Source organism: Prunus avium, chromosome 4, assembly GCF_965620075.1.
Source record: "Prunus avium chromosome 4, drPruAviu1.hap1.1, whole genome shotgun sequence".
Taxonomy (NCBI): Eukaryota; Viridiplantae; Streptophyta; class Magnoliopsida; order Rosales; family Rosaceae; genus Prunus; species Prunus avium.
The window spans coordinates 29,852,315-29,875,718 of NC_142287.1; the positions used below are offsets into that span (position 1 = coordinate 29,852,315).

The window sequence follows — 23,404 nt, forward strand, 5'->3', positions numbered from 1 at the left end:
ACTCTTAGAGATTTCAGAAACAGTTGGACCAACTGTTCTGTTTGTTTCTGGGTTTTGGTTCTAAACTGTGAACTGTGATGGAAAGATACTAGTTCCACAAGCCTTTCAATTTTGGCTGTGATTGGCTAATTCCAGTGATCTACAGCTTAAATTGTAGTTCTTTGATTCAACGTAACCAGTGTAATGAATACGAAGTTATTGTCGTTAATTACAGAAGAGAAACGTTTGATTAAATTTAGATTCTTTTCATCAAGCCTAAGCTTCCAATGTCACTGCAATACTAAAAAATCCAATATATGGACTGTCATGATGGTTGAAACACTACAACCGTTGATCCACGGATAATAATAACAAAGCTCTAACAATACAATCTAATATAGATTTCAATGCCATCGACATTTGCCTCAAGCAAAACCCTATTCTCAATGCTGCACGATAGTTGCTAGCCCAAATGAAACATGGTATATTTATGCTGATATCAAATGTTCATCAAACTTCTTAAACATGATTTGATTAGTTATGTAGTATAAGAATCTATATTCGTCTTCTCAAACTCCGCCATCCTATGATTAAAAACATGTAATAGTTGTTCACATGCTTGCCGGGACGAAGGCCTCTCTGCTGGGCTGGTTTTTGTGCACTGCAGTGCTATTTCAAGCACTTGGAATACCGCACATTCTTCTCCAGATATGAGTGGTTTCAGTGCAGAGTCTATCAACTCATCACGCTTAGAATCCTGCATTTCAATATTTGTCTCGACCCATCTCACCATGTCCATCTCCAAGCCAAAAGATGCATCCGTCGGCATTTTCCCGCTTACAAGCTCCATTAGCACAATCCCCATGCTGTAGACATCACTCTTTTCTGTTGCCTTGAGTGAATAAGCATACTCTGAAAGCATATGAAATGCGGGTAACAATCAATCATATAGAACACTCAAGTTAAATTCAAATGCTAAATCAGTATCCAAAGTAGTTAGAAAGAATACAAATCAAAGCATAACTGTTTAGTACCTGGTGCTATGTAACCGAAGGAGCCAGCAAACCACGTATTCGATTCTGTGTTAGACTCGTAATTCTCATTAATCGCCTTGGCAAGGCCAAAATCCCCAAGATGTGCCTCCATGTTGGAATCTAGCAAGACATTGCTTGATTTGATGTCCCTATGAATGATCTTTGGCACACAGTCATGGTGGAGATACTCCACTCCTTGAGCTAATCCAACTGCAATCTTTAGCCTGGCCTCCCAATCAAGGCTCTTCTTCTTGCTGGTGGCTGGTTGCTGGTGTATCCAATCCCACACGCTTCCGTTCTCCATGTACTCATATATCAACAGATTGGAGCCTGCTCCTTTGTTGCTGCAATAACCCATTAACTTCACCAGATGCCTGTGTCTTATCCTCCCAAGTGTCTTGATCTCTCTTGTGAAGCTTTTATTTGCCATAAGGTCATCTTTATACAAAATCTTCTTGACTGCCACAGTTTCTCCCATGGACAACTCAGCTTTGTAGATTATCCCTGACCCTCCTGAGCCAATTACGAACTCATTACTGAGATTTTTTGTGGCTTCCATAATATCTTTCCATTTGAAATCTGGCTTGACAGAACCATTTGGGAAGAGCAGTCTTCGCTGAGCATGGGAAGAGCTGGATGAGTACAAGCAGTTCACTTCACTGGCTTTTCTAAAAACTTCTTGCTTGTGTTTCAAGAGAGAAGCAGCTCCAAATATCAGTAGAGCAATTGCAGATAAAGTACATATTGCAGCAATGACTACCACTGCCGATTCGCTCGGGCCTGACTGTTGCCTTCTGACACTGCATTTACCAAGAGGGCTTCCACATAGATGCAAGTTTCCTGCAAAGGCCTCAGCTGGCCAGTGTGAGAGTTGCTTGCTCAATTTTCCTTGCAGATTGTTGTAAGACAGATTAAGCTTTCCCAAACTAATCATCCCAGCAACTGGGGAAGGGACTTCTCCGACAAGTTGATTGTGCGATAGATCAAGTGCTTCAAGTTTTGTCAGTGTCCCAATAGAGGCTGGGATCTGACCACTCAGATTGTTGTAACTGAGGTCTAAAATGCTCTGAAGATTTTGGAGTTGTCCAAGCTCAAAGGGTATGTCACCATCAAATCCGTTCTGTGAGAGCCGAAGCTCATACAGCTTTCCTAGCTTACCAATGGCTGGAGGGATTGATCCCGAAAATAGGTTATGGTTGAGGTTTAGGACATTAAGGGATTCAAGGTTACCAATTTCAGCAGGGAGAGTTCCATTGAGAGAATTGTCATTCAGAGAAAGCACCAGCAGTTTAGAACAATTGAACAATTCTTGGGGAGGAGGCCCAGTGAATCGATTTGAGGAGAGCTTCAACTCTCCCAACTGAGGCAAACCTCCAAGCCACCGCGGAATGGTACCCGAAAGAAAGTTGTTATTCAAATCAATATGGGCCAGTTTCTTGCAGGATGAAAGCTCAGCTGGTATTGGTCCAGTGAGTGAATTTCCTGAGACATCTAACAGTGATAGTTCACTGATGTTTCCCAGTGTCTCTGGGATTGGACCAGTAAATTGATTGTTCCCTAATCTCAACCTCTCAAGAGAGGGCGAGTTTCCCAGCTGGGAAGGAATCTCATGATCAAATTTATTGTCAGTCACATCAAAAGAAAGAAATGAACTTGAGCTACACAATGCAGTAATGCTTCCATTCAACTTGTTTCTTGACAGATTCACTCTGGTCAAATTTCCCATATTAGCTAATGTATCAGGAAGATTACCTTCAAGGGAATTGTTGTAGAGCATGAACTGTTCCATTGCTTGGAGGGATCCAAATGTTATAGGAATGCCACCAGATAAACGGTTGTCTGCCAAGTCCAGAATAGTAAGTTGATGACAGTTGCCCAATGTGGCGGGAAGCTCACCCACCAGTTCATTCTGTCTGATATGAAAAAAGTTCAAATCCTTGAGCCTTCCAATGGTGATTGGAATCTCCCCACTGAAACGGTTTCCAAAGAAATCAATCATTTGCAAGCTTGAACAATTGCCAATCTCAATTGGGATTTCTCCAGAGAGCTGATTATCATAGAGATACGAAATCTCAAGCTTCCCAAGCATTCCCATCTCTCTTGGCAGAGGACCCTGCAAGTTGTTGTGATACAGAACAAGTGTCTGCAGGTTGCTGAGGTTGCCCAAGTAAGGAGAAATTGAACCAACCAAGCTGTTGTTGTGGAGCAAGAGATCAGTTAACTCCCCCAACTCATAAAGCTCAACTGGTATTGACCCATTAAGCAAGTTATTGGACAAATCAAGTTGCTTCATTGTTTGGCACTGGCTCAGTTCTACTGGGATTTCACCAAAAATTGCAGCATCTGATATCATCAAGTGCTCCAAACTGGTTGTGTTGGAGCATAGAGTTCTTGGTATGACCCCAGAGAGATTGTTGTTTGATAAAACCAAGTAAACCAGTTGAGCCATGTTGCCCATTTCCTCTGGAATTCCTCCTGTGAGCTTATTCATGGACAAATCAAGAGTTTGAAGATTACCCAGTTTAGCTAAGGACTTGGGTATTGGACCTTCGAGCTGGTTTCCCACCAAATTCAGGTACCCGAGTTGACTCAGTCTGCCGAGTTGACCCGGAATCTCCCCAGAGAGACTATTGTTGCCCAAATTCAGTTGTTGAAGATTCTGGAGAAGACCCAATTCCTCAGGGACCGATCCATTGAGATGGTTTTGAGCAGCTGTGAAGACAGTGAGGCTAGAACAGTTCCCCAACTCGGCTGGAATTGGTCCCTCGAGTTGATTGAGTTGCATGATTAAATTCTCGAGTTGGCCGAGTCGGCCGAGTTGGGGTGGTATTGGACCGTTGAGACTGCATGAGGCCAAACCAAGAGTGACCAAATTGACAAGATTGCCAAATGAGGCGGGAATATGCCCAGTGAGTTCATTGTCACCGATTCTCATGACTCGGAGACTCACCAGCGAGCCAAGCTGAGTGGGGATGGGCCCACTGAATTGGTTTGAAAAGAGAAGCAAAGATTCCAAGGAAGAGAGGTTAGAGAGGGCTGGTGGGATGGGACCCGTGAGGCCGTTAGAAGAGAGATCAAGGTGGAGCAGGTTTTGCAAACTACCGAGTGAGGGTGATATTGACCCGGTGAGTGACGAGTCGGATAGGTTGAGCCCCACCACTTGAACTGAGCCATCAACCGAGTCAAGCCCACAAGACACCCCTCTCCAAGTACAGAAATTTGGGTTGCTTTCAGACCAAGCATTCAACACTTTTTCTGGGTCTTCCACAAATGACCTCTTCACCTCCAAAAGCACACTTAAAGTTGTGTTGCCATCAAGCTTTGCCTCAGACAACACAAGACCAAATGAAAGATGCACGAACAGAACAAGTAAAAATGGCAGAACAATATTTGTTGCTGCCGCAGCCATTTCTCTCTTCAACAAAGAAAAACAGAACAGCTCAAGATATATACGAAATGCTATATGAACTTGAAACCAACTGTTTCATTGATGGGCAAGTCGAAAGCTTGTATCTTTCTGAGAGAAGTGATCAATATATATGGCGGTGGTTGTTGAATGTTGGTCTTGGGTTGAGAAGAGACGCGTGGTTTTGAGCTGCCATGTGAGGGTGTGCATGTAATATATGGTTCTTGAAGTGTACAAAGATTGAATTTTACTGCAAATTGCATGCATTGAAAAGTTGGGTTTTTGCAGGCTGTGTTTATGATGCCTAAAAATGGGTGCACATCAAGAGAGAGACAGAGAGAGAGAGAGAGAGAGAGATTTGAGAGTTTCAATGAGACCACAAGTTATGTCAGCTGTCAAGCTGCAACAATTCCCATCAATGAGACCACCCTGTTTCCACTGTGCTATTGACAAGTTTTGTGTTTAAATAATGGGATAAAGTTGGATTGTGAATTGAGAAGGTCAAACTGAGTCAGAGAAACAACATCAGAATAATTTATATATAAAATAAGAAAATTATTCAATTCATAAATGAGAATAGGTACAAGAAAGGTCAGAGTATTTAAGAAAGGCACAAACTTGCAGTGAAAATATAGAAAACAGAGCGAAGAAAAACAGAGTGGGGTGTTTCTGTTTGATTGAATATGAAGTTAAAGAAGATACGGGCTTACATGGAGAAGATACAGTAGTTGGGTGACCGACAAGGGACGTTGTTTGTGGGTTTTACAGAATTGGTGTATTAGCTCAATGTGACTCAGTCCCTACTCTGAAAGTGAGCGGTTGAATTTCCCATTTTAAAATCAATCAAACTAAGAACATTTCTACACTAGAAAATTGAAAAGCTTTACAAAGTCAACACAATCTCCCCAAACTCCTGTCATTCCCTACGTAACCCAACTTACCTTCTAAAATTCCTTCCATCTAACTCTTTTTGATTAATTATGGAGGAAGTACTTTTGTTCACTGAGTGTTTTTGTTAGAAACATTGTTATTAAAAGCATTATATAAGTTTTTCCGGAAGTTGATTTTATGGCGCAAAAGTACTTTTTTAATGCTAAATAGCATTTTAGGTTGTTAGAAAACGTTTAATCATTTTAGAATCAATCGCAAACAAATCTCGTTTGGTTATTGCTAGCTTGAGGGTTACATGTATCATATACCCTTTTAAAAGTTCAATACAATATGGTTTATGTCATGCTAATTGGGTTTGAGATACCAAATCCTCATGTCTTCTTGTGGCCATGCAAAGTTGTTTTGATAAGCTTTGATTGGTTTGCAAGTAAACCCTATGTTTACTCCAAAATTGTATATCCTTTGTTTCTCTTTTCCCCACTCAATTATGCAAACTTTGCCAAACTCTTTCTCAAACTCCTGCATGCAAACAAATTCTATGCAACCTACTTCCGCAAATTATATTGGCAAAGATAATGGTTTCATAATGCTTCTCTTCAACATAGAGGTACAGCGTCATCACAGTAGGCACTGCCTCCAATTTACATCAATAATTCTATGTGGTTGAAAATTAATTAAGAAAACGCAGTTATAACTTAGAAGTTAATAAGACGTGTTAATTATTTGGTAAACAACCACTCTCTATACTTTTGCTCAAACCTTAATAAAAGCTGCTGATTCGAAGGCTCACACTCACATATCTCTTTAACTCCTACCCACTTTCACCTTAACGTCCAACAACGGGTGATAGTTGATATGGACAACTAATTCTAATTCAGCCCATTTAATAACCATTGTCAGAATTCGGACTCCAATTCATTGAGATATTTATTTTTGTATAAAATATACGACCAAGCCTGTAAACCATGCATGTGAACCTTTTCCCTTACCCCAAGCAAATACTTGTTTGGTGACTCGGTTTGACCTAATATTTTAGTAATTGTTTAGTAAACTTATAAATTCAGAAACTAGACTTATTAAATTAAACAATAGTTGAACGTATTGTGTCTTACAAGTTTCATCTAGAGAGCTAAGAATCATGTGAACTCACTTAGATTGGATTCCAATTATGTCTAGACCGTATAAGAGAAAGAGATTGTTGCATCTCATATAGACTTTACTAAAATGGGTGAATATATGTTAATTTTTTTTTATCAGACAATCTCATATGTTATGTTGTAAGATTATGAAATTTCCGAATCGTTGAGTACTGATCGTGTAAACTATGGATTAAATATTTGGTCCAAATTGACAATATTACTCAGCCTTAATGGGAAGTCCATACCCATGAGTCCATAATTGCATTCTCAAGATTGCACTTACCAAACATGGGAATGCAATTTCAAACTCATTTCTAAGCTCTTAAAACTTGAACCAAACGGCCCCTTAATTAAACAATATAGCCTCTTTCTTTAGGATCTATTATTCTAGATAAATACAAAATTTTAAGGATTTTTTTTTCTTTGATTCTTGTTTACTCTAAATAGTGGGACTGATTGCTGATAAAAGTGTATGCTTGAGTTTCACAAAAGTTATATAGTTGTTTTGCTTGTTGATTGCAACACCAACTAGCTACTTTGTCAATCAAATGAGTTTAAAGTCTACCCGTGAATCATATGCTGAGGTAATAAGTACAAAAAGAATGCTTACTTTATCCATCATCGATCCCTAATTAAACTATATTACGTGAAGGTCAGAGGAATATTAACTTTTCATGGATTAATTATCTCTAAAATTAAACAAGGCTCTGGATATGCATGCAAAGATTCCCCCATAGATTATTAATACTAAGCATTATAATTAGTTTAAGCAAAGTTATGCAATGTATGTGTATTTGCTAGAGTCATGACCCCACGAGGGTGAAGGCTAGCTTGGAGGATTTCATGAGTGGTTAGACAATTACAACATGGTTGAGATAATTTAATTGTATAATTAGATGTATATGCTTTGTCCAAGAGAATACGACATAGCTCTGATGCTACTTGACGATAACAAAAAGAGTACTTAAACCATGATCACCTGATTCACAATATCATCTGTTGACCCATGATATATATATATATATATATTGATTCATAAAAATCATACACTAAGTTTACTTTCTTGTATATAATCCAAACATACATACATATATACATACATACTTATATATAGCTAACATATCGATTATATCGATACATTTTTGTCAACACAGATACAATATCGATACGCGTATTAACAGTCTGGTTTTTAATTAAAGATCGGATTTCCTAGAGAATTTCAATTAATTGGCAAATGATGAAGATAGCTATAGAAAAAATGAGGGGTACGTATAAGCCTGCTTGCATGATGCAGGGATAGCTAAGACCAACGCTTCTTGTTGTAATATCATCAATTCTTCCTTTATGTCATTGTTTTGAAGTATATGGAATAGACAAGCTTTACTTTTGTCTGATTTTGTTCTACTTCAAAGATACATAAACCCAGTCAATGAGGGTTGGTTGAGTTGGTAAAGATCGTTCTCCTTGCTATCCATATCTAGGTTCAAGTCTCACTGTTGACAATACCTTTTGTAATCTGTAAAAACCGAAAAAAGGGCTAAGACCCTCTCTGTAAGTCCTCAAAGAGACTTTGATATGCCCTTGCACTAGGATAGAGTAGCCTCCCCACCCCCTGAACTTTCCTTCATAAAAAAACAAAAAAAAAGATACATAAACCCCAAATCAATTACCATTCGAGTAGATAATTATATCTTCACGATCACATGCATGGGAAATGAAATGAGATGACAAGTATAACGGCTAGCCCAACTTGTGAGGCTTGCCTCCGCCATCTGTGATTATGGAGCCGATGGACCAAAAGCATGATCTGTGGTCTTTGGGAAAGAGCTAACCAGAGCACCTTCACCAACCTCAACTTTGCCCATTTTCTTCCTTTTCCTTATTAGTTAAAATACTTCCTTCTATTTTATATTTCTTATTCTTAATGCATGAAAATTTGGTCAGTTGGAGCACAATGATTCTAGGTTTGGATGGAATTGGTCCTAAAGTGTATTCGGATTTGGGTCAATCAAACCCAATCTGTACTTGTTTACTGAGTCACAATTGGGCTAGATTTTGTTGACCCAAACTCCATATGCAGTACAACTTATTTTTTTTGGGCCGAAGTGCAACCCAACTAATTGCCTACTTCTTTCAGGCTTTTTCTATTTTCTATCTCAAAAAAGAAAAAAGAAATCTGGACTAATATCTTTTTGTAGTTTCCACGACAAAAAAAGTACAATAATTATCTTTAAAAATTCAGTGCAAATCAAATGCTTGTACATTGAGATTTTACGAAAGTCAATGTTGTTTTTTTCAAAAGAAAAAAAAAATTAAAGCAGCAATATCATTCTCAAGCTCTACATGCTGGCATGTCTTCTCCATTTGCAGGGGGTGCTTCCCACGTAGTCTTCAACTAATTGATAATTAACCTAACTAACATCCTAATTAGATTCTCTAATCAGCAACACCATGCGATATATATAAATCAAAGCTTTGTCAAAACCCTTCATTGGAAGGCAAAGCAGCGTATAGTCTTTCATTTTGGGCAAGGCTGATAATTGCTGCACAAGAATCATGAACTCCATAGTTTCCTTGCTCCTTGTTCTTCTTGTTGTGCAATTGAATCCATCTTCATGTGACCCAGAACATGATTACCATAAAGAAGAAACACATGAGTCTTGGGAGGGAGCCACCACTCTAACACTTCCAAGTTTGTCAGACGACTTGCTGTTCGGAGAGTTTCTTTCCTCTGGTTTCTACGGCAAGAGTTGTCCTGACCTTGAAGGCATTATCAATAGGAAGGTGAAGGAATGGCTTAAGCAGGATTTCAGCCTTGCTGCTAGCCTCATGAGGTTGCATTTCCATGACTGTTCCATCAGGGTAAGAATATTATTACTTCGCATTATTTACCGTGTTATACTTGCGTGTACATGTGTATGTCGCATGTGATTAATAATAAGTAGTTAGAAATTGCTTCAGAACCCAACTCTTTTCTCAACTCGTTTAACTAATCACATAAAGTGAGATCCATGATACAACGAGATTTCAACGACCCCTTTTATGTGACAAAATTGGGAAAAAGAGGAAAATAGTTTGTTTCATTGCTTAAAAAACCAATTTCATATAGTAATATTACATGCATGATATATCACAACAACTATTACTATAATGAATTGATAGTATCTTAGGATTTGGGTATATTCATTTATATTTGCAATATATGTAGGGATGTGATGCCTCCATCTTATTATACCATGAGGGAAGTGAGAGGACAGCTGCGGCCAGCAAGACACTTAGAGGGTTTGAACTGATAGATGATATTAAAGCAGAGGTTGAGAAGAAGTGCCCAAAGACAGTATCTTGTGCAGACATTTTGACTGCAGCTACCAGAGATGCAACTGTCCAAGCTGGAGGTCCATACTGGACCGTCCCCTACGGGAGGAGAGATGGGAAAGTTTCAATTGCCAAGGAAACTGAAATGGTGCCAATGGGTCACGAAAACATCACTGCTTTGGTTGAGTTTTTCCAATCACAGGGCTTGAATGTACTTGACTTGGTCGTTCTCTCAGGTGAACCATCTAGTCCACATGCATCTTGCTTGCATACTATATCGTCACACCATCAATTTGGGCCGCACGTTCAAACATGAATCAACTTAATTATAGGTTCAAATTGACAGTGTGACAACATAACTAATGCGTGACGACAACAAAAATTTCCTACAACCAGTCACTAGAACACAAATCTAACTGCCTTTGTTGCAATAAATGGTTTTGATCTGCAGGGGCACACACCATAGGAAGGTCTTCATGCGGTTCTGTACAACACAGGCTCTATAACTTCAGTGGAACTGGCAAGCCTGATCCCTCCCTTGAATCACAGTATTTGAACTACTTGGAAAGAAAATGCAGATGGGCATCGGACTATGTTGATCTTGATGCTGCAACTCCACATAAATTTGACATTGGATATTACACCAATCTGCAGAAGAAGATGGGACTTTTGTCCACAGACCAACTGTTGTATTCTGATCCAAGGACTTCACCTCTTATCAAGGCTTTTGCTTACCAGCCATCAGTCTTCTACCACCAGTTTGGAGTGTCCATGGCCAAATTAGGGAATGTTCAAGTCCTCACTGAGCAAAACGAAGGCGAAATTCGAACCAATTGCAATTTTGTCAACTCTTATTAAGTGATCTCTTAATTCTAATGACAAGCAGCCTCAAATCCTTACCTTGCTCTTTTTTTTTTCTTTGCTTAACCATATGATATCTTTGAAATTGTTGTTGTTTTTGAATGTTTATGTACCACCTTACAGCTAACAGAGCTGGCTTGATATGATATGGAATTTACTTGTTCACTCATGTTCAATGGACAGAAAATGGGCCTCTGAGAAAGGAAATCTTCTCTCTCAAGCCCCTTCTCTTTTCCTTTCCCTTCATCTATTGGCTGGGTAGTGGTGAAAGGTCACTGTTGTGAGAAACTTTATGGATCTGAAAAATCATATAAGAAGGGCCTGGTATTAATTGAAACACCAACGTGGACCTAAAATGATATATGAAAATAATATTTTGAGACCTTTATCTGCCTCAAGCATTAGCATCTGTGACTCATACTCTGTGGGCTCTATTTTGTCTTCTTTTCAAGGAACTATGGGTTTTTCCAAAGCGCGCCCTCACTGTGTCAAAAAGGTCAAACCAAGCGAACTGTCACTTTATCAGGCCTGCCCCAAAAAGAAAAAGAGCAAACTCTCTCTTTAAATCTAATCTTACTTATTCACACTGTTGTGAGACATCAAATATCTAAATAAAATTGCAAAGGAGCTGGTGGTGGTGTAGTTTGGAGTAAGTGCTCATTCAGGTAAGATCTTGGGTTTGAGTTCTAGCATCCGTGTAGTGCGTGTGAATTTAGTATATTATCGCCCCTCTCAATAGAAAATATCCTAAAATATATATATATATATATATATATATATCTTCATAAAATTAATATGTTTCAATCATATTAACATCTAATTTTTGTAAGTTTATCAAAAAATTCATAAAAGTGATTACCTGTTAATGAGTTTTTGTGAATTTAATACACAAGCTTACAATTTTTTTATAAATAGTTTAAAGAACACAGGAGTTGATTTGTTTTTTTTTGGGGGGTTTTGTTTTGTTTAGTTTATTTATATACTTGTTTAATGAATCATCCCCAACGATATGTAAAAGTAGTCCACAAACACCTTGCTTTCCCCTTTTTATTTTCAGACCTCTTTCTTTCTCTCTCTCTCTCTCATTTGAACTTTCATCTTATAAACCCCTACAAGGTATTTCAAATCTAGTGGCGTCTCTTTTTCTTTTCCATCTTGAGCTATGAGCAGCCTTAGTTTGCAAAGCCAAGCCTTCGTTTCAGCACCTACCAACCTAGTTGTTGTTGCATGATTATCAACTAGAACTTGTTGAATGATTTGAATATTAAAAAGAAACAAAATCATTTTGCATGGCTTGTAATGCAAAATCATCTCCTACCACTTTAGCAACCCTCTTCTTCTTCCTCCTTATGATATTCCACATCTCCATGGCTAGACATCATAGCTTCCCAATCCCATCTGCTACTTCTTCCTCTACCTCTAGATCACATGGAGTTGGAGCCATTCAGAAAAATGTCATGGAACTTGGTACAAGAAGATCATCATCACATGGCGCCAGATATTCAAAGGCTGATGAATCTACAGGCGAATCGAGTCGAAGGAGAGGGCTAGAGTTTCGGGTTCGTCCAGGGAGGCAGCCATTCCCGTGGCAAGAAAATATGTTCAATGCTGGTGCACATGAAGTTCCAAGTGGTCCAAATCCCATTTCAAATAGGTGAGGAGTATTGTGGAAGCTAGCAAAACAAAGTGATCGAAGTAGATATATGATCAAGAAAGGAAAAGAAAAAAACATATAGTCTCTGATTTTCTCCTTCTTTGTGGTTTGTGTTTTCTGCCATTTGATTTATATATAGTGCAGTAATATCACTACAGCTTAATTATATGTTATTTTTAATTTTTATTATTATAATTTTCTAGACAGAACCTTCAGACAATCATTTTGCAATTATAACCAGGATGTACATGATATTTAAGTAGTAATGTTCTTCATGGTCATCATTATGCTATTATTCATTTTTGTAGTTTGCTTCTCTCTTGCATCCAATATTTCTTTTTGGATATATATAGGCAATGAATATGATCAATTAGATAATACTATTTTGCTCTTTTCCATTTTCAAGTGTTCTTCATGGTCATCATTATGCTATTATAACTACCGTGCGGACGCCATTATCCGTGATCAAAATAATTATTTTAATATTTGGAACAAATGTGGCATAAATTATTACATGAGCAGCTTAATTGCTTCAAGAATGGAAGTGGAAGTTCTAAATATGTTCTTATTGAAGGTTGTTTTTTCTTCCTGTTTTTTAAGAGAAAGAAAAAACAAGCATGTTTCTAGTTAAGGTGGCTGATGGTGGACTTGCTTTTTTCATCAGTTGTCAAAAGAGAAAAAAGCAATTGGATTTTGGGAATGTTTATGCGAGTGGGATTATTTGCCAGAGAGCACATAGCTATTTTTGTTCCCTTGGCTTTTGGATAAACAAAGAGTAGGGACATAATGATTCACAAATTGTTATCGTTTTTGAGGCTTTGAGGCAATAATTAAAGAGAAAATTGAAAGCCATTGTTTTGCGTGTAAAGTTAAACAGGCCTGCCAGTGCCATGGCATCCAAAGCAATGGTGAAGAAGGGTCTCTTTAGAATTTATTTTCCCTAAATAGCCCCTGTTCCTTTATTGGAACTTCATTCACACCCTTTATCTGTCTCTCTCTCCCTTTTAAAAGCTGAAGCTGCCCTGCCTTGCACAGTTGCACTGCACCAAACCATAGAACGATGGTCTTCTTCCTCACGTGCCTCACACCAGTGTTTTTACCCTCTTCTTACTTCTTGGTCTTCTTCCTCACGTGCCTCATATCAGTGGAATCTCATTGTTCAAATTTTTATGAAATTTGGTCATGTGGTGCATGTTTTATATGTAGCTTCACTCTCTCCATACTCCTCCTTTTTATATTTCAGGGCTAGTTTAGGTATTTCACATGTCGATTATTTGTTAGCTCATTGAGTTGCTTGCACAATGAGAGGGTGCAGTCTTAGATCACGAATGATGGATGATAAGAGATGAACAAAGCAAGTGATGTCTCTTCTCATTTTGGCCCCTCCCTTTAAATTTAAATAAAGTTAGAAGTTAATCTAATGTACTGTGAAAATTGAGTAGATATCTTCATCAATAATAATATATTAGAGGAAAGTGATATATGAACTGTATACTCCATCATCCTAAAAAATACATCTCAGAAAGCATGTTTAAGTCAAGACAGAGACACAAAGATTTCCTAATTATATTCCCATCTCTCTATGAGAGAGAGAGAGAGAGAGATGGTGTTATTGTCTAGAGGAGGAGGGTTAGGTGGTTAGCTTTTGGCAATCAAAGCATCATTCTGTCTTCACTTTTGATTTTGAGTGAGTTTTATCACTTTAAGAAACTTTTGTGCCAAAGACTCAAACAAGCCTATATGGTCTGCCTGCCCTATGAAAAACTCTTGGTATATTTCCCAAAGAAATTAAAAAAAGAAAATACCCTTGAAAACACCAGCAGTCAAGTCATCCAATAAAGATTAAAGAGATCAAAAGAATGGCTTGTCTCCTTTGATCAAAGTTATCAAAGCGATCAAAGTCTTTTCATAGCTTGCTTTATCATAAGTGGCCCCAGCCAATCAAGGTCCTCTCCAGAGATAAAGAGTAGAACTATAAACACATGACATGCATGCATGCATACTGGATATTTGCAGTTCATTATAGAATATCTTCAACTTTTATGTTCTGTTCTAACCCAAAAAATAAAATAAAAATTCAGATGTATCATTTAAAACAATCACAAGTACCATCCATTCGCAGCACATAGTTTAATTCTTTGGTTTTTGAAATAGACAAGTTAGAAAAATTAGGCAATGAGAAATTGAAGTTGTAATATTTTCACTTTACTGAATTTCACAATATCATTTTACAAAGTACCATTTTGATGTTACAAGGGGGAGAGAGAGGATTTGAACTTCAGCATTGAGAGAGGATAAATGCTCTCAACCACCGAAGCTACAAGCCCCCACATAAATACCACTTTCAGACTCACACTATGTACCAGATTTTATCTTTACAATGGAAACCAAAAAAAAAAAATTGGTAAGCAGCTTCCGCTACTATCACCATCTAGAAAATTTTGCGGTGGTCTTTCTCAAGGCCAACAGTTTCGATGTCTCAGTTGAAAAAGGTCAAAATCATAACTTGTACCTTGTTCATATCTCCTCACACCAGCATTGCCACTTGTTTCAGCTCAGAAATGCGTTCCTGTATGGTGAGCATTCAGATTGCTGCACTCAAGCATCAGTACAAAAAGAAGGGCCAAGCTTTGCACATTTGTAAAAGCATTCTTGAGAACACTCTTGCACACCTCACACTTGCCAGTGCATGTAAAATAGTCCTTCACGCGATCCAATCCATGCCCAACACTCTTGCACACCTCACACTTGCCAGTGCATGTAAAATAGTCCTTCACGGGATCCAATCCATGCCCCCAAACCATAAGTTTTGGCATCAAGGTATTCATAGCTTCGCCTTTCATCCTGCTCTCCCTTAAACCCTACGGAGGAGTAGAAAACTGAAGGTCAATAAAATGGAGAAAATGATAATAAGAATGAGAGCACAAGAGAAATAGAGGGTACGTTCAGCGTTCCGCCAGCACACAGTTGAGGGGACTGTTTTAGAGAATTTATCCTCAAAAAGCAGTTCACCAGACTTGATACTCCAAATTCGTAAATTGCAGTCCTCTCCACCTAAAAGAAATATATATAAGAGAAACTCAAAGGATAGAACTTGCCAAAATAAATGGCATGCACAATAATGATATTCACCTGACATAAAAAATCTCTCAGATGGGTCAACTCCAAGCTGCATACGAGTATGGGAATTCACATGCCCCTCATAAGATTGTACAGCTCCTCTTTGGATTATCCGTTGGTCATAAAGCTTCACCTGCAAAAACAAGAAATTTTCAGAGTGACATCGACCAAAATCGTTGCAGCAACCACAGCAATAATAACCAGATTTGAGATTTTTTTTACTCTTTTTGCTTTTCCTTAAGGATATATGTAATGAATTAGCTAGTACCTACTACCTAGACATTATCCCAGTTTTTTTCCTTTGAGAAAATTGGCTCTCTATAATTTTAGTTGATTGCTAGATATCTGTTGTGTTGAGAGGTACATGGGAATATGTCTATGAAGACCAGTACTATGTAAAAATTCCATAATCTTATGGATGCTTTTCAAGTATTACATATCTAAAGACCAGTGCTGCGGATCATACAAACAAACACACTGAATAAGTTAGTATCTACAAAAAGCTTGAAATAAACATTAACTGTTCCATCCATGGAGCTTGCCAAGAAGTACTGGTCATCAAACCGAAGCGATACCAAACTGGAGTATCAAAACAAACAGAGTGAGCAGAAGATGAAAAACATTAAAGAACAAAATCATCTTATGAGATGATAAAGGCTACTAACCTTGCAATAGATGAAGGCATTTTAGTGCTATGAGAAGGATTCATATTTCCGGAAAGCTGCACAACAAAAAAAAAAAAATTAAAAAACTGGATAACTATTTGCAGTTTTAACTTTTACCTGGAAGAGCAAATATTCATTAAAAAACAATAAGCTGCTTGATGGGACAGACACATCCCTGATGGGCAAAGACATTAATAAAACAGCTCCACATTAAACTAAAATAATTCTGTTGGAAAAAATTTCCACCTGGACAAAAAGAACAAGATGTTATGTCAAAGAAAAGAATTGAAAAAAATTTGAGTTACAGAAGCTCCTGCTATAGCTACACCTTTTTTTATGCTAAACATACTTACGAAATTTAAATCAATGACTTATGGAAATTGCTTGTATTGTAAAATCATGGTCTAACAATTCTTTCTGAAGGAAAGAGAAAAAAGAAAAGAAAGAAACAAAAAGAAACTGCGGTTTGTTATGCCAACAATGAGCATTATACCTTAAACGATTGTTTACTAGATTTTCCAAGAGTGTTATCCAAAGGTGAGGGGCGCATTCTATGTCTAACTTGTCTTGCAGGAAATGCTTCCTGTTTCTCACGAACATCAACTGTTACAATTGCTCCATTTCTGAGTCCGCATAAAACAGCATTTCCCTACAATAATAAACAAAGATGAGTTCCAAAAACCATATAAAAGAAGTTACTACACAAAAAAGTTAAGATAGTCAAAACGAATCAGCAAACCTCTGGATACTTTAAAATAAGAATCTTTCTATCCTGAACCATGCATATTTGCACAGCACCTCCAGAATGGGAACATTATTTTAAAAGCAGTGAGCCTATTTAACTTATCAAAACCATAGTGTTTAGTTAACAGTCTGAAATAATTAAGCTTTATAATCCGTGTCAATACCATAGGAAGGACCATAGCAATACCATAGAGGGGAGTGGCAACATACCACATGGACCTGAAAATTTTCCCTCAATAACCTAGACATTAAGGTAAAATTTCTGGGAGTTTCCACAAACTTGACCAGAGTGTAGCATCTGATTCCTTGATCATTAGCTGACATTGCTACTAGAACTGGCTTATGAAAAGCCAATTGATTTCAACCAATTTTGAATTATTGCTTTGAGCTGCAACTAAAAGCTAACTGGATGCCTGTGTACCTCACTACTGTTCCACAGCAGACCAGCTGACTTCCAGCAACACATTTTCCAAATATGTAGATATCTTCTAAAAGTAGTAAAGATAGGGAAAGGTGGTAAAGAATAGTTAGATACTTCTGAATTATCAAAGAAGAATAATAACTTACCAATAATTATTTATCCAAGAACAACATGAATACAATAATCCTAATATTAATTATTAACAGTAGAAACAAGACTAATAAATTACCGAGTGAACGAGTTGTTGTGCCAAAACATCACTTTTACTGCGTAACAGCCATGATGCCCTCCCAGTTTCCAAATCCACCAAAGCAGCTCCCAGGTTGGTTCCTATAACAAACAAAATAAATTTTCTTAACAATAGCATTTTCACTTCTGAAAAACTGTTGCCTTCAAGCATATTATGCATGCTAGCAGCATTAGCAACACCAAAGCAGGAAAGAAAGCAAATTACTCCAGTATAAGTTCAAACCAGCAAGGGGAACAGTTGATTATCGAAATGCCTTTATGTCACAATGATCAGAGTGTGCGCTGAATTTTTCGAAACAGAGTGTGCTAGTATTGAATTTTAGGTGTCATCCAAGAACTTTGTGTGTGTGCATGCACTAAAATTTTCAAGCCAGAGGATCATATTGTATTAGAAAGTCTCCTATCAAATAACCCGCAGATAAGAGAACATTAAAGCTACCATGAAACATGACTAACACAGTTTAAAAATATAATGATATAAAAAGGAAATAGTACTTACCAATCACTGCACGACTCCCATCAGGTTCACAATCTGCAGTCCAAATAGTGCAGTTGAAAGTTGCAATCTCATAAATGTTTCGCCTTAAGACAAGCCTATTTGGATTAAAATTTAGTAGTTCAACAAGGTTAATAACCACAAGACTCCCACCAGCCCTCTCACACCCCAACGTTGATACCCTGTTTTTTTTGTGTTAAGGCTTTGCAGAAGTAAAGATTAGTTTTTTTTTTCAATAAGATACATACTGGAAACTTTTTTGGATAAGGTAAGAAGGTCTAGAAAGTATTGTAAGAGTTTTAAGTCCAACAAATACATGTGTGAGTGCACAAGCATCAAACTTGTATTCTATATTAAACAGTAAGAAGAACAAGTCTGGTAACGTATGAAAGGATACAACATATGCTGGGTGCGTGAACTTTCATCTTCTGTGCCAGGAGACTGCTTTCCAAACAATTTTATACGAGATATATTCGATGGCATTCGTGGCGTAGCTTGAGCTGGTCTCCATATGTGCCCAGGCACTTCACTACACTCTTGTTGACTTTTGTTCAACAGTGGCCAGACACGATCTGCCTTACATTTCATCCCGTACTCAAGACCCTGCCCAACTTTCCCAACTTCAAAAATACTGCAAGAGCATCATATTTCAGAGAAAGATTAGTAATAACTTATTTGGAAATAGAGATGCCAAGAACCATAGGATAAGAATTCCAAAAGACACATGTGTAATACAAATAAACACCGATACTCATATCATAGTAACAAGCAGATTAGGACAGAAATTGAAACTACATCATTGCAAAAAATCAAAAAACTAGAAATAAATATATAAACCACTCTAAAACATGATGCACATAAAGAGAATTTGAGATGGTGCTTTTCAAAACAGCACAAAGAAGAACTTATAGTGCGTGGCATTTCCACACTATATGTACTAAAAACAGTAGCATTGATCAATCTCACAGCCTAGGAGACATTAGTGCCATAAATCAGCAAGAGCACTGCAAGTAAGGAGCACGGATTTTGAGGGGTCAAAGTGCTCAGCAGGGCCTGATCTCACAATGGAAAATTGTTGAAAGTACTAGTTGACAAGCCCATGGTGGAATGAAATCACTTAGGCTTAGTTATCAACAGAAACCAAAGGCCCAAATGTCACGGAAAACGAAGATGTTTGAAGTAGAGAATTATGTCAATGCTAACACCAACGCTAGTAATATGATAACATACATTGATAGTAACACTAGCATTAGGAAGCTAATAGATAGAAAGGTGGAGAAGGAAAAGATTATTGTATGTGATGGCCATGTGGTGTTATGAATCCACTTGAAATATAAGACACTGGGTTTAGGGTTTAGAATTTAGCATTGTACACATGTTACAATTTGGGTGGATTCATATCCTCACAAAAGAAAAAATTTCTCTAAAGAAGGGGCCAATTGCTGGAATGCTACGAGCTTTGGTTTGCAGCTTTTTAAGAAGTCTTTACAAGTAGTATCAGAGCCAGCCAAGTCAAAGCATTTCCCATATGTCCCTTAAAGACTGGTTATCACAACTGCTCCTTATGGTGAGGGAAAGGGCGCTGCCCTTCTCACTACCTGATATTATGTATTATGAGCAGGTAAATGCTTGTGTTCTGCATTACTAAGGCCCATCATTTATTCCTCTTTCAGAGAGTATGCCATGGCATAAAGAAAAGGAGATTGTCATTTATCTAGGTCCCACAACAGCCACGAGTTGGGGAGATCTAGGATACTTAAGTAAGACTTCCAAATCCAAATTCCAACTGAAGCTAATTCTTCCAAGCAAAACTGGGAGGGAAAGGAAAGGAGAGAAACTCTCTTGAACCTTTCCATCAAAGGAACCATTCCAGATTGACATGTGAACTGTCATGTTGAAACTAGATATGTGAATCATAAAAATCTCTCACCCATCATACATGCTCAGACATGCTTAAATACCGTATACAATAAGACACACTATGTTAATTCTTCAATACCTCAAACAACATGTATTAGAAAATCTTCTTAAATAAAGGCCCCAATCAACACTTTGTGTTTATCACATGATACATGGATTGCAGGCTGTTTAGAGAAATAATGACATCTGACAATTTCCCACAGTTCGCTCCCATACAAAAGGTGGAGCGGTTTCTACATTGTTCTGTTGTTTCATATGTCTCCAAAATGAAACAAAACCACTTCCTTCCGTTTTTATTCTACAGTAGGAAAGTAATAGAATTAATATTTGTACATGCATGGTTCTTTTTGGCTTCAATACATGCGTACCTGGATACATGTCTTAAAGCAACCCCCATTATGCAGTAGCCATAGCGCATTAATACTATTTATTTAGCACTAAAAAACTAAATACTGCAAAGTTCTCATACTATTCTGACAGAACAGATCCATTTTCAAAGTCTCGAAACCCTATACACAATCACTTATTCATGCTACCATACCTTATTCCAAAACTATTATCAATTTATCACAAATTTTAACATATCAAACATTATTAAAACAAGAAAATATGCATGCAAAATTACATTAGACTGCAACTTTATTCTACCTTAAAGAGCCATCAGCGCCACCTGCTAATACAAAGTCCGTATCAGTTAGTCCCTCTCCTGTCTGTACATCCATGCGAATCCGCTCCAAAGCACCATCACCTAACTGATTTGTTCCCTGATACTTCCAAACCTGCAATTCAAAGAACACTGAGATAAAAATAAAATTATAAATTTCCTGCAGAACATAAATTACAACCTGCAATATCAGATATGGGTCATAAACAATCAAGCAGAAAGTAAAATCCGAAAACAAATTGCTGGAATCATAATGGGCTAAATTTGAACATAACTGGAAAACTTAACTTAAAATCCTAGAATGAAGCCTTATAGTAAATCAACATACCACAGGAAGGGATACTTGCGCCTTTTGGAATTCCTCATAAAAGTTACACCTTCCTTTACCAGAAGCGATGAGATTACCACATAACTCCCTGTCATGAAGCAGCTTAGAAGTTTTTACTCTGGTTCGCCTACATGAATTGCTCACCTATAACAAGATGAATCAGAACCAGCACTAAAGTCCTTTTGAAAATATAGTAACCAGCCTAACTAAAAGCATTAAAAAAAAACCAAGAATAAGCAGCAGCTATAAATCTGGAGGGATTTAAGATGCAGATTAACCAGGTAGAAACAGCTGCTGTAAATCTATGTGAATAATAAGTAATAGCATACAAAAATACATACAACAGAAAGGCTTAGGGATTCACTAGTTTCTTTACAACACTGGACGCAAATCTATGTAAAAGTCATTAGTATGTTACAACAGAAAGAAAAAGTTGCACTACGAGTACCTGAACCCGATCACCATGAGATTTTACACTGCTTACCACTCCATATATTAAAAAGATAACAACTTTAATGTGTACCACACAGAAAATTCTCAGCATGCCAAATTTTTTTCAAGGAATGAGATTAGCTCGATTCTAATCATCAATTGTCAGGAAAATCCCGTCAGTGTGACATGAAAAACTCACCATAAGAAACTAAAGAACATCACCAGAGCAAGTGGAACACGACATTTTACTCCCAATCCATCCCCAAACCAAAAAATAAGTTGCAGTAAAATACAAATTCAAGCAGAACCCATATACCACAGAAACAATTCCGAGCTCATTTAAGCTGAGAAGCATAAAAAATAACATAGATACAAACTTTGAAATAGGCAAAACTCTGAGGAAAAATACAAAATTTGGGTTCAAATGTAGAACAACTAGTGTACCTGGGCCGGTGTTTGAGCGCTGGAAGAAGAAGCAGCAGTAGTCACACGACGGGAGCCGGGTATAGGACCTTTGGTAGGGAAGTACCTGTTCTTTTCCGCATCATAGTAAAACCCAGGAAGTTCTGCACCCGAATTCATATTGTAATCAGCAGTGTGAAAAGAACCCACAAAAATTAAACCTACAAAAGTTGAAGGGATGATATATATACCTCCTGCCATAGCTTTTGCACAGACAGAGAGAGAAACGTTGAAAAACTTCTGTGTTTGTGTTGTTTAGTGCAGAGAAGAAGGGAGTAGAAGTAAGACTGTTGAAACGATGGAGGGATTCATGAAAAACGGTCACGAGTCCCGGCCATAACCTGCCAGTTGGTGCCCAGCGCTGAGGTGGCGGAAGCAGAGAGATGTACGTTGAGACCGCATTGCCCTGAAAATCTTAGGGCTACATTGTATTAGGTTTTGGGCCTTCTGTCCGGCCTAGGTTTTTAGGCTGACAAGGTTGGGCTACGACCACATATTGTTGGTTTAGTTCCACCCAAATCCAAATGGGTCGGATCTGTCAACCAGCCCATTGTGTTATCCAAATTCGAATTATGATTATTATTAGATGATATTTTAGTTTTTAGTTCTTACATGTTCGTCTTCATGAAATTTGTACTTCATCGAAAGTGAACTTGTTGAGATTAATCTAGTAAAACTTGTGTACAAACTTTTGGATGGAACAAGTGAGTGAGAGGATAATGTATATATGTATAGAACATTTACATTATCTTGATGTGAAAGATAATGTCGTTTGCATCTAATAAGTGCGAAGCCATGATTTTTATAGAAGTGGACTATTATTGTTTTTCATTTAAGATGTTGTTGTGAACGGGGTCTAATCTAATGATTAAGGGCCTTGACTTTTGGTGAACTGGACTAATTTTTCCTTAAATAAGGTGGATTAATTTTCACTAAATAGGTGAACTTCCTAAAAGTTAGCACTAACGTTATGTTTTTCTAAATATTTGCACGGGACTGGAGCCCACCCTAGTATGAAAGAGTGACTATGACCTTAGTTGCATTGTCATGATAATTAATCAAACACGAATACACTCTAGAAAAAGTGTTGGTATAAAACGTGACCATGTCATTAGTTGCATTGTCATGATAATCGATCATGAATACACTCTAGAAAAGGTGTTTAGCGACGAAACATGTGGCAAGGAGAATGGCTTTAGAGCATCCACAGTTGGGGGTGTAAATTCGGGGGTGTAAAGTCACTTTTACATCCCCTTTACACCTCCGGAGGGTGTAAATATGTTTTTTGCTCTAGTGGGGGGTGTAAATTCGGGGGTGTAGCCGTGGGTCCCAGCCTTTTATGTTGACTTTTCTTCATTTTTCTTCTCTTTTCTCGGGTGGATCCCGCCTGCAAGGGATGTAAAAATGGATGTAAATATATATTTTATTTTACATCCCCATGGTGGTGATGTATATTTACATCCATTTACATCTCACCATTGGAGACGATTCCGATAACTCGGGGTGTATATTTAACATACACCCCCATATACACCCCCCACTGTGGATGCTCTTAGTAACCAAAAATGACCACAACCACAAAATCCATACCACAAACATAATATTATAATAGTGACGATTGTTG

At 37.7% G+C, this 23,404-nt stretch overlaps 3 protein-coding genes across 3 annotated transcripts; 1 reads left to right on the top strand and 2 right to left on the bottom strand.

Moving 5' to 3' along the window:
• Nucleotides 1-253: 253 nt before the first annotated feature.
• On the bottom strand, nucleotides 254-4,864 carry LOC110763619 (uncharacterized). The gene is made up of 2 exons (XM_021966444.2): nucleotides 1,014-4,864; nucleotides 254-891 (listed from the first exon to the last, which is right to left on the bottom strand). Exons 1-2 carry the CDS (start codon nucleotides 4,420-4,422, stop codon nucleotides 518-520), a joined length of 3,783 nt encoding a protein of 1,260 aa, XP_021822136.1. The 5' UTR covers nucleotides 4,423-4,864; the 3' UTR covers nucleotides 254-517.
• Nucleotides 4,865-8,966: 4,102 nt separating this feature from the next.
• Nucleotides 8,967-10,674, top strand: LOC110763644 (Peroxidase superfamily protein). Its single transcript, XM_021966476.2, has 3 exons — nucleotides 8,967-9,311; nucleotides 9,658-10,000; nucleotides 10,216-10,674. The coding sequence occupies exons 1-3, from the start codon at nucleotides 9,006-9,008 to the stop codon at nucleotides 10,620-10,622; spliced, it is 1,056 nt and encodes a 351-aa protein (XP_021822168.2). The 5' UTR covers nucleotides 8,967-9,005; the 3' UTR covers nucleotides 10,623-10,674.
• A 3,788-nt stretch (nucleotides 10,675-14,462) lies between these two features.
• LOC110763640 (Transducin/WD40 repeat-like superfamily protein) lies at nucleotides 14,463-22,213 on the bottom strand. The gene is made up of 13 exons (XM_021966468.2): nucleotides 21,972-22,213; nucleotides 21,763-21,884; nucleotides 20,887-21,030; nucleotides 20,543-20,673; nucleotides 18,372-18,605; nucleotides 17,978-18,156; nucleotides 17,459-17,559; nucleotides 16,558-16,713; nucleotides 16,065-16,120; nucleotides 15,921-15,978; nucleotides 15,412-15,532; nucleotides 15,223-15,333; nucleotides 14,463-15,140 (listed from the first exon to the last, which is right to left on the bottom strand). The coding sequence occupies exons 1-13, from the start codon at nucleotides 21,979-21,981 to the stop codon at nucleotides 15,022-15,024; spliced, it is 1,542 nt and encodes a 513-aa protein (XP_021822160.1). The 5' UTR covers nucleotides 21,982-22,213; the 3' UTR covers nucleotides 14,463-15,021.
• Nucleotides 22,214-23,404: the final 1,191 nt, after the last annotated feature.

Excerpts from the sequence above, each read along its gene's own strand:
- LOC110763640 (XM_021966468.2), bottom strand. Across the intron at positions 21,031-21,762 it reads GCGCTCAAACACCGGCCCAG|GTGAGCAATTCATGTAGGCG; the intron begins GTACACTAGTTG and ends ATCTTGTTATAG. Across the intron at positions 15,533-15,920 it reads CAAGCTCCATGGATGGAACA|GTGAAGCTTTATGACCAACG; the intron begins GTTAATGTTTAT and ends TTGTTTTTGCAG.
- LOC110763619 (XM_021966444.2), bottom strand. The coding sequence starts at position 4,422 with ATGGCTGCGGCAGCAACAAATATTGTTCTGCCATTTTTACTTGTTCTG. Across the intron at positions 892-1,013 it reads CTTCGGTTACATAGCACCAG|AGTATGCTTATTCACTCAAG; the intron begins GTACTAAACAGT and ends ATATGCTTTCAG.
- LOC110763644 (XM_021966476.2), top strand. The coding sequence starts at position 9,006 with ATGAACTCCATAGTTTCCTTGCTCCTTGTTCTTCTTGTTGTGCAATTG. Across the intron at positions 9,312-9,657 it reads TCCATGACTGTTCCATCAGG|GGATGTGATGCCTCCATCTT; the intron begins GTAAGAATATTA and ends CAATATATGTAG. Across the intron at positions 10,001-10,215 it reads TGACTTGGTCGTTCTCTCAG|GGGCACACACCATAGGAAGG; the intron begins GTGAACCATCTA and ends TTTGATCTGCAG.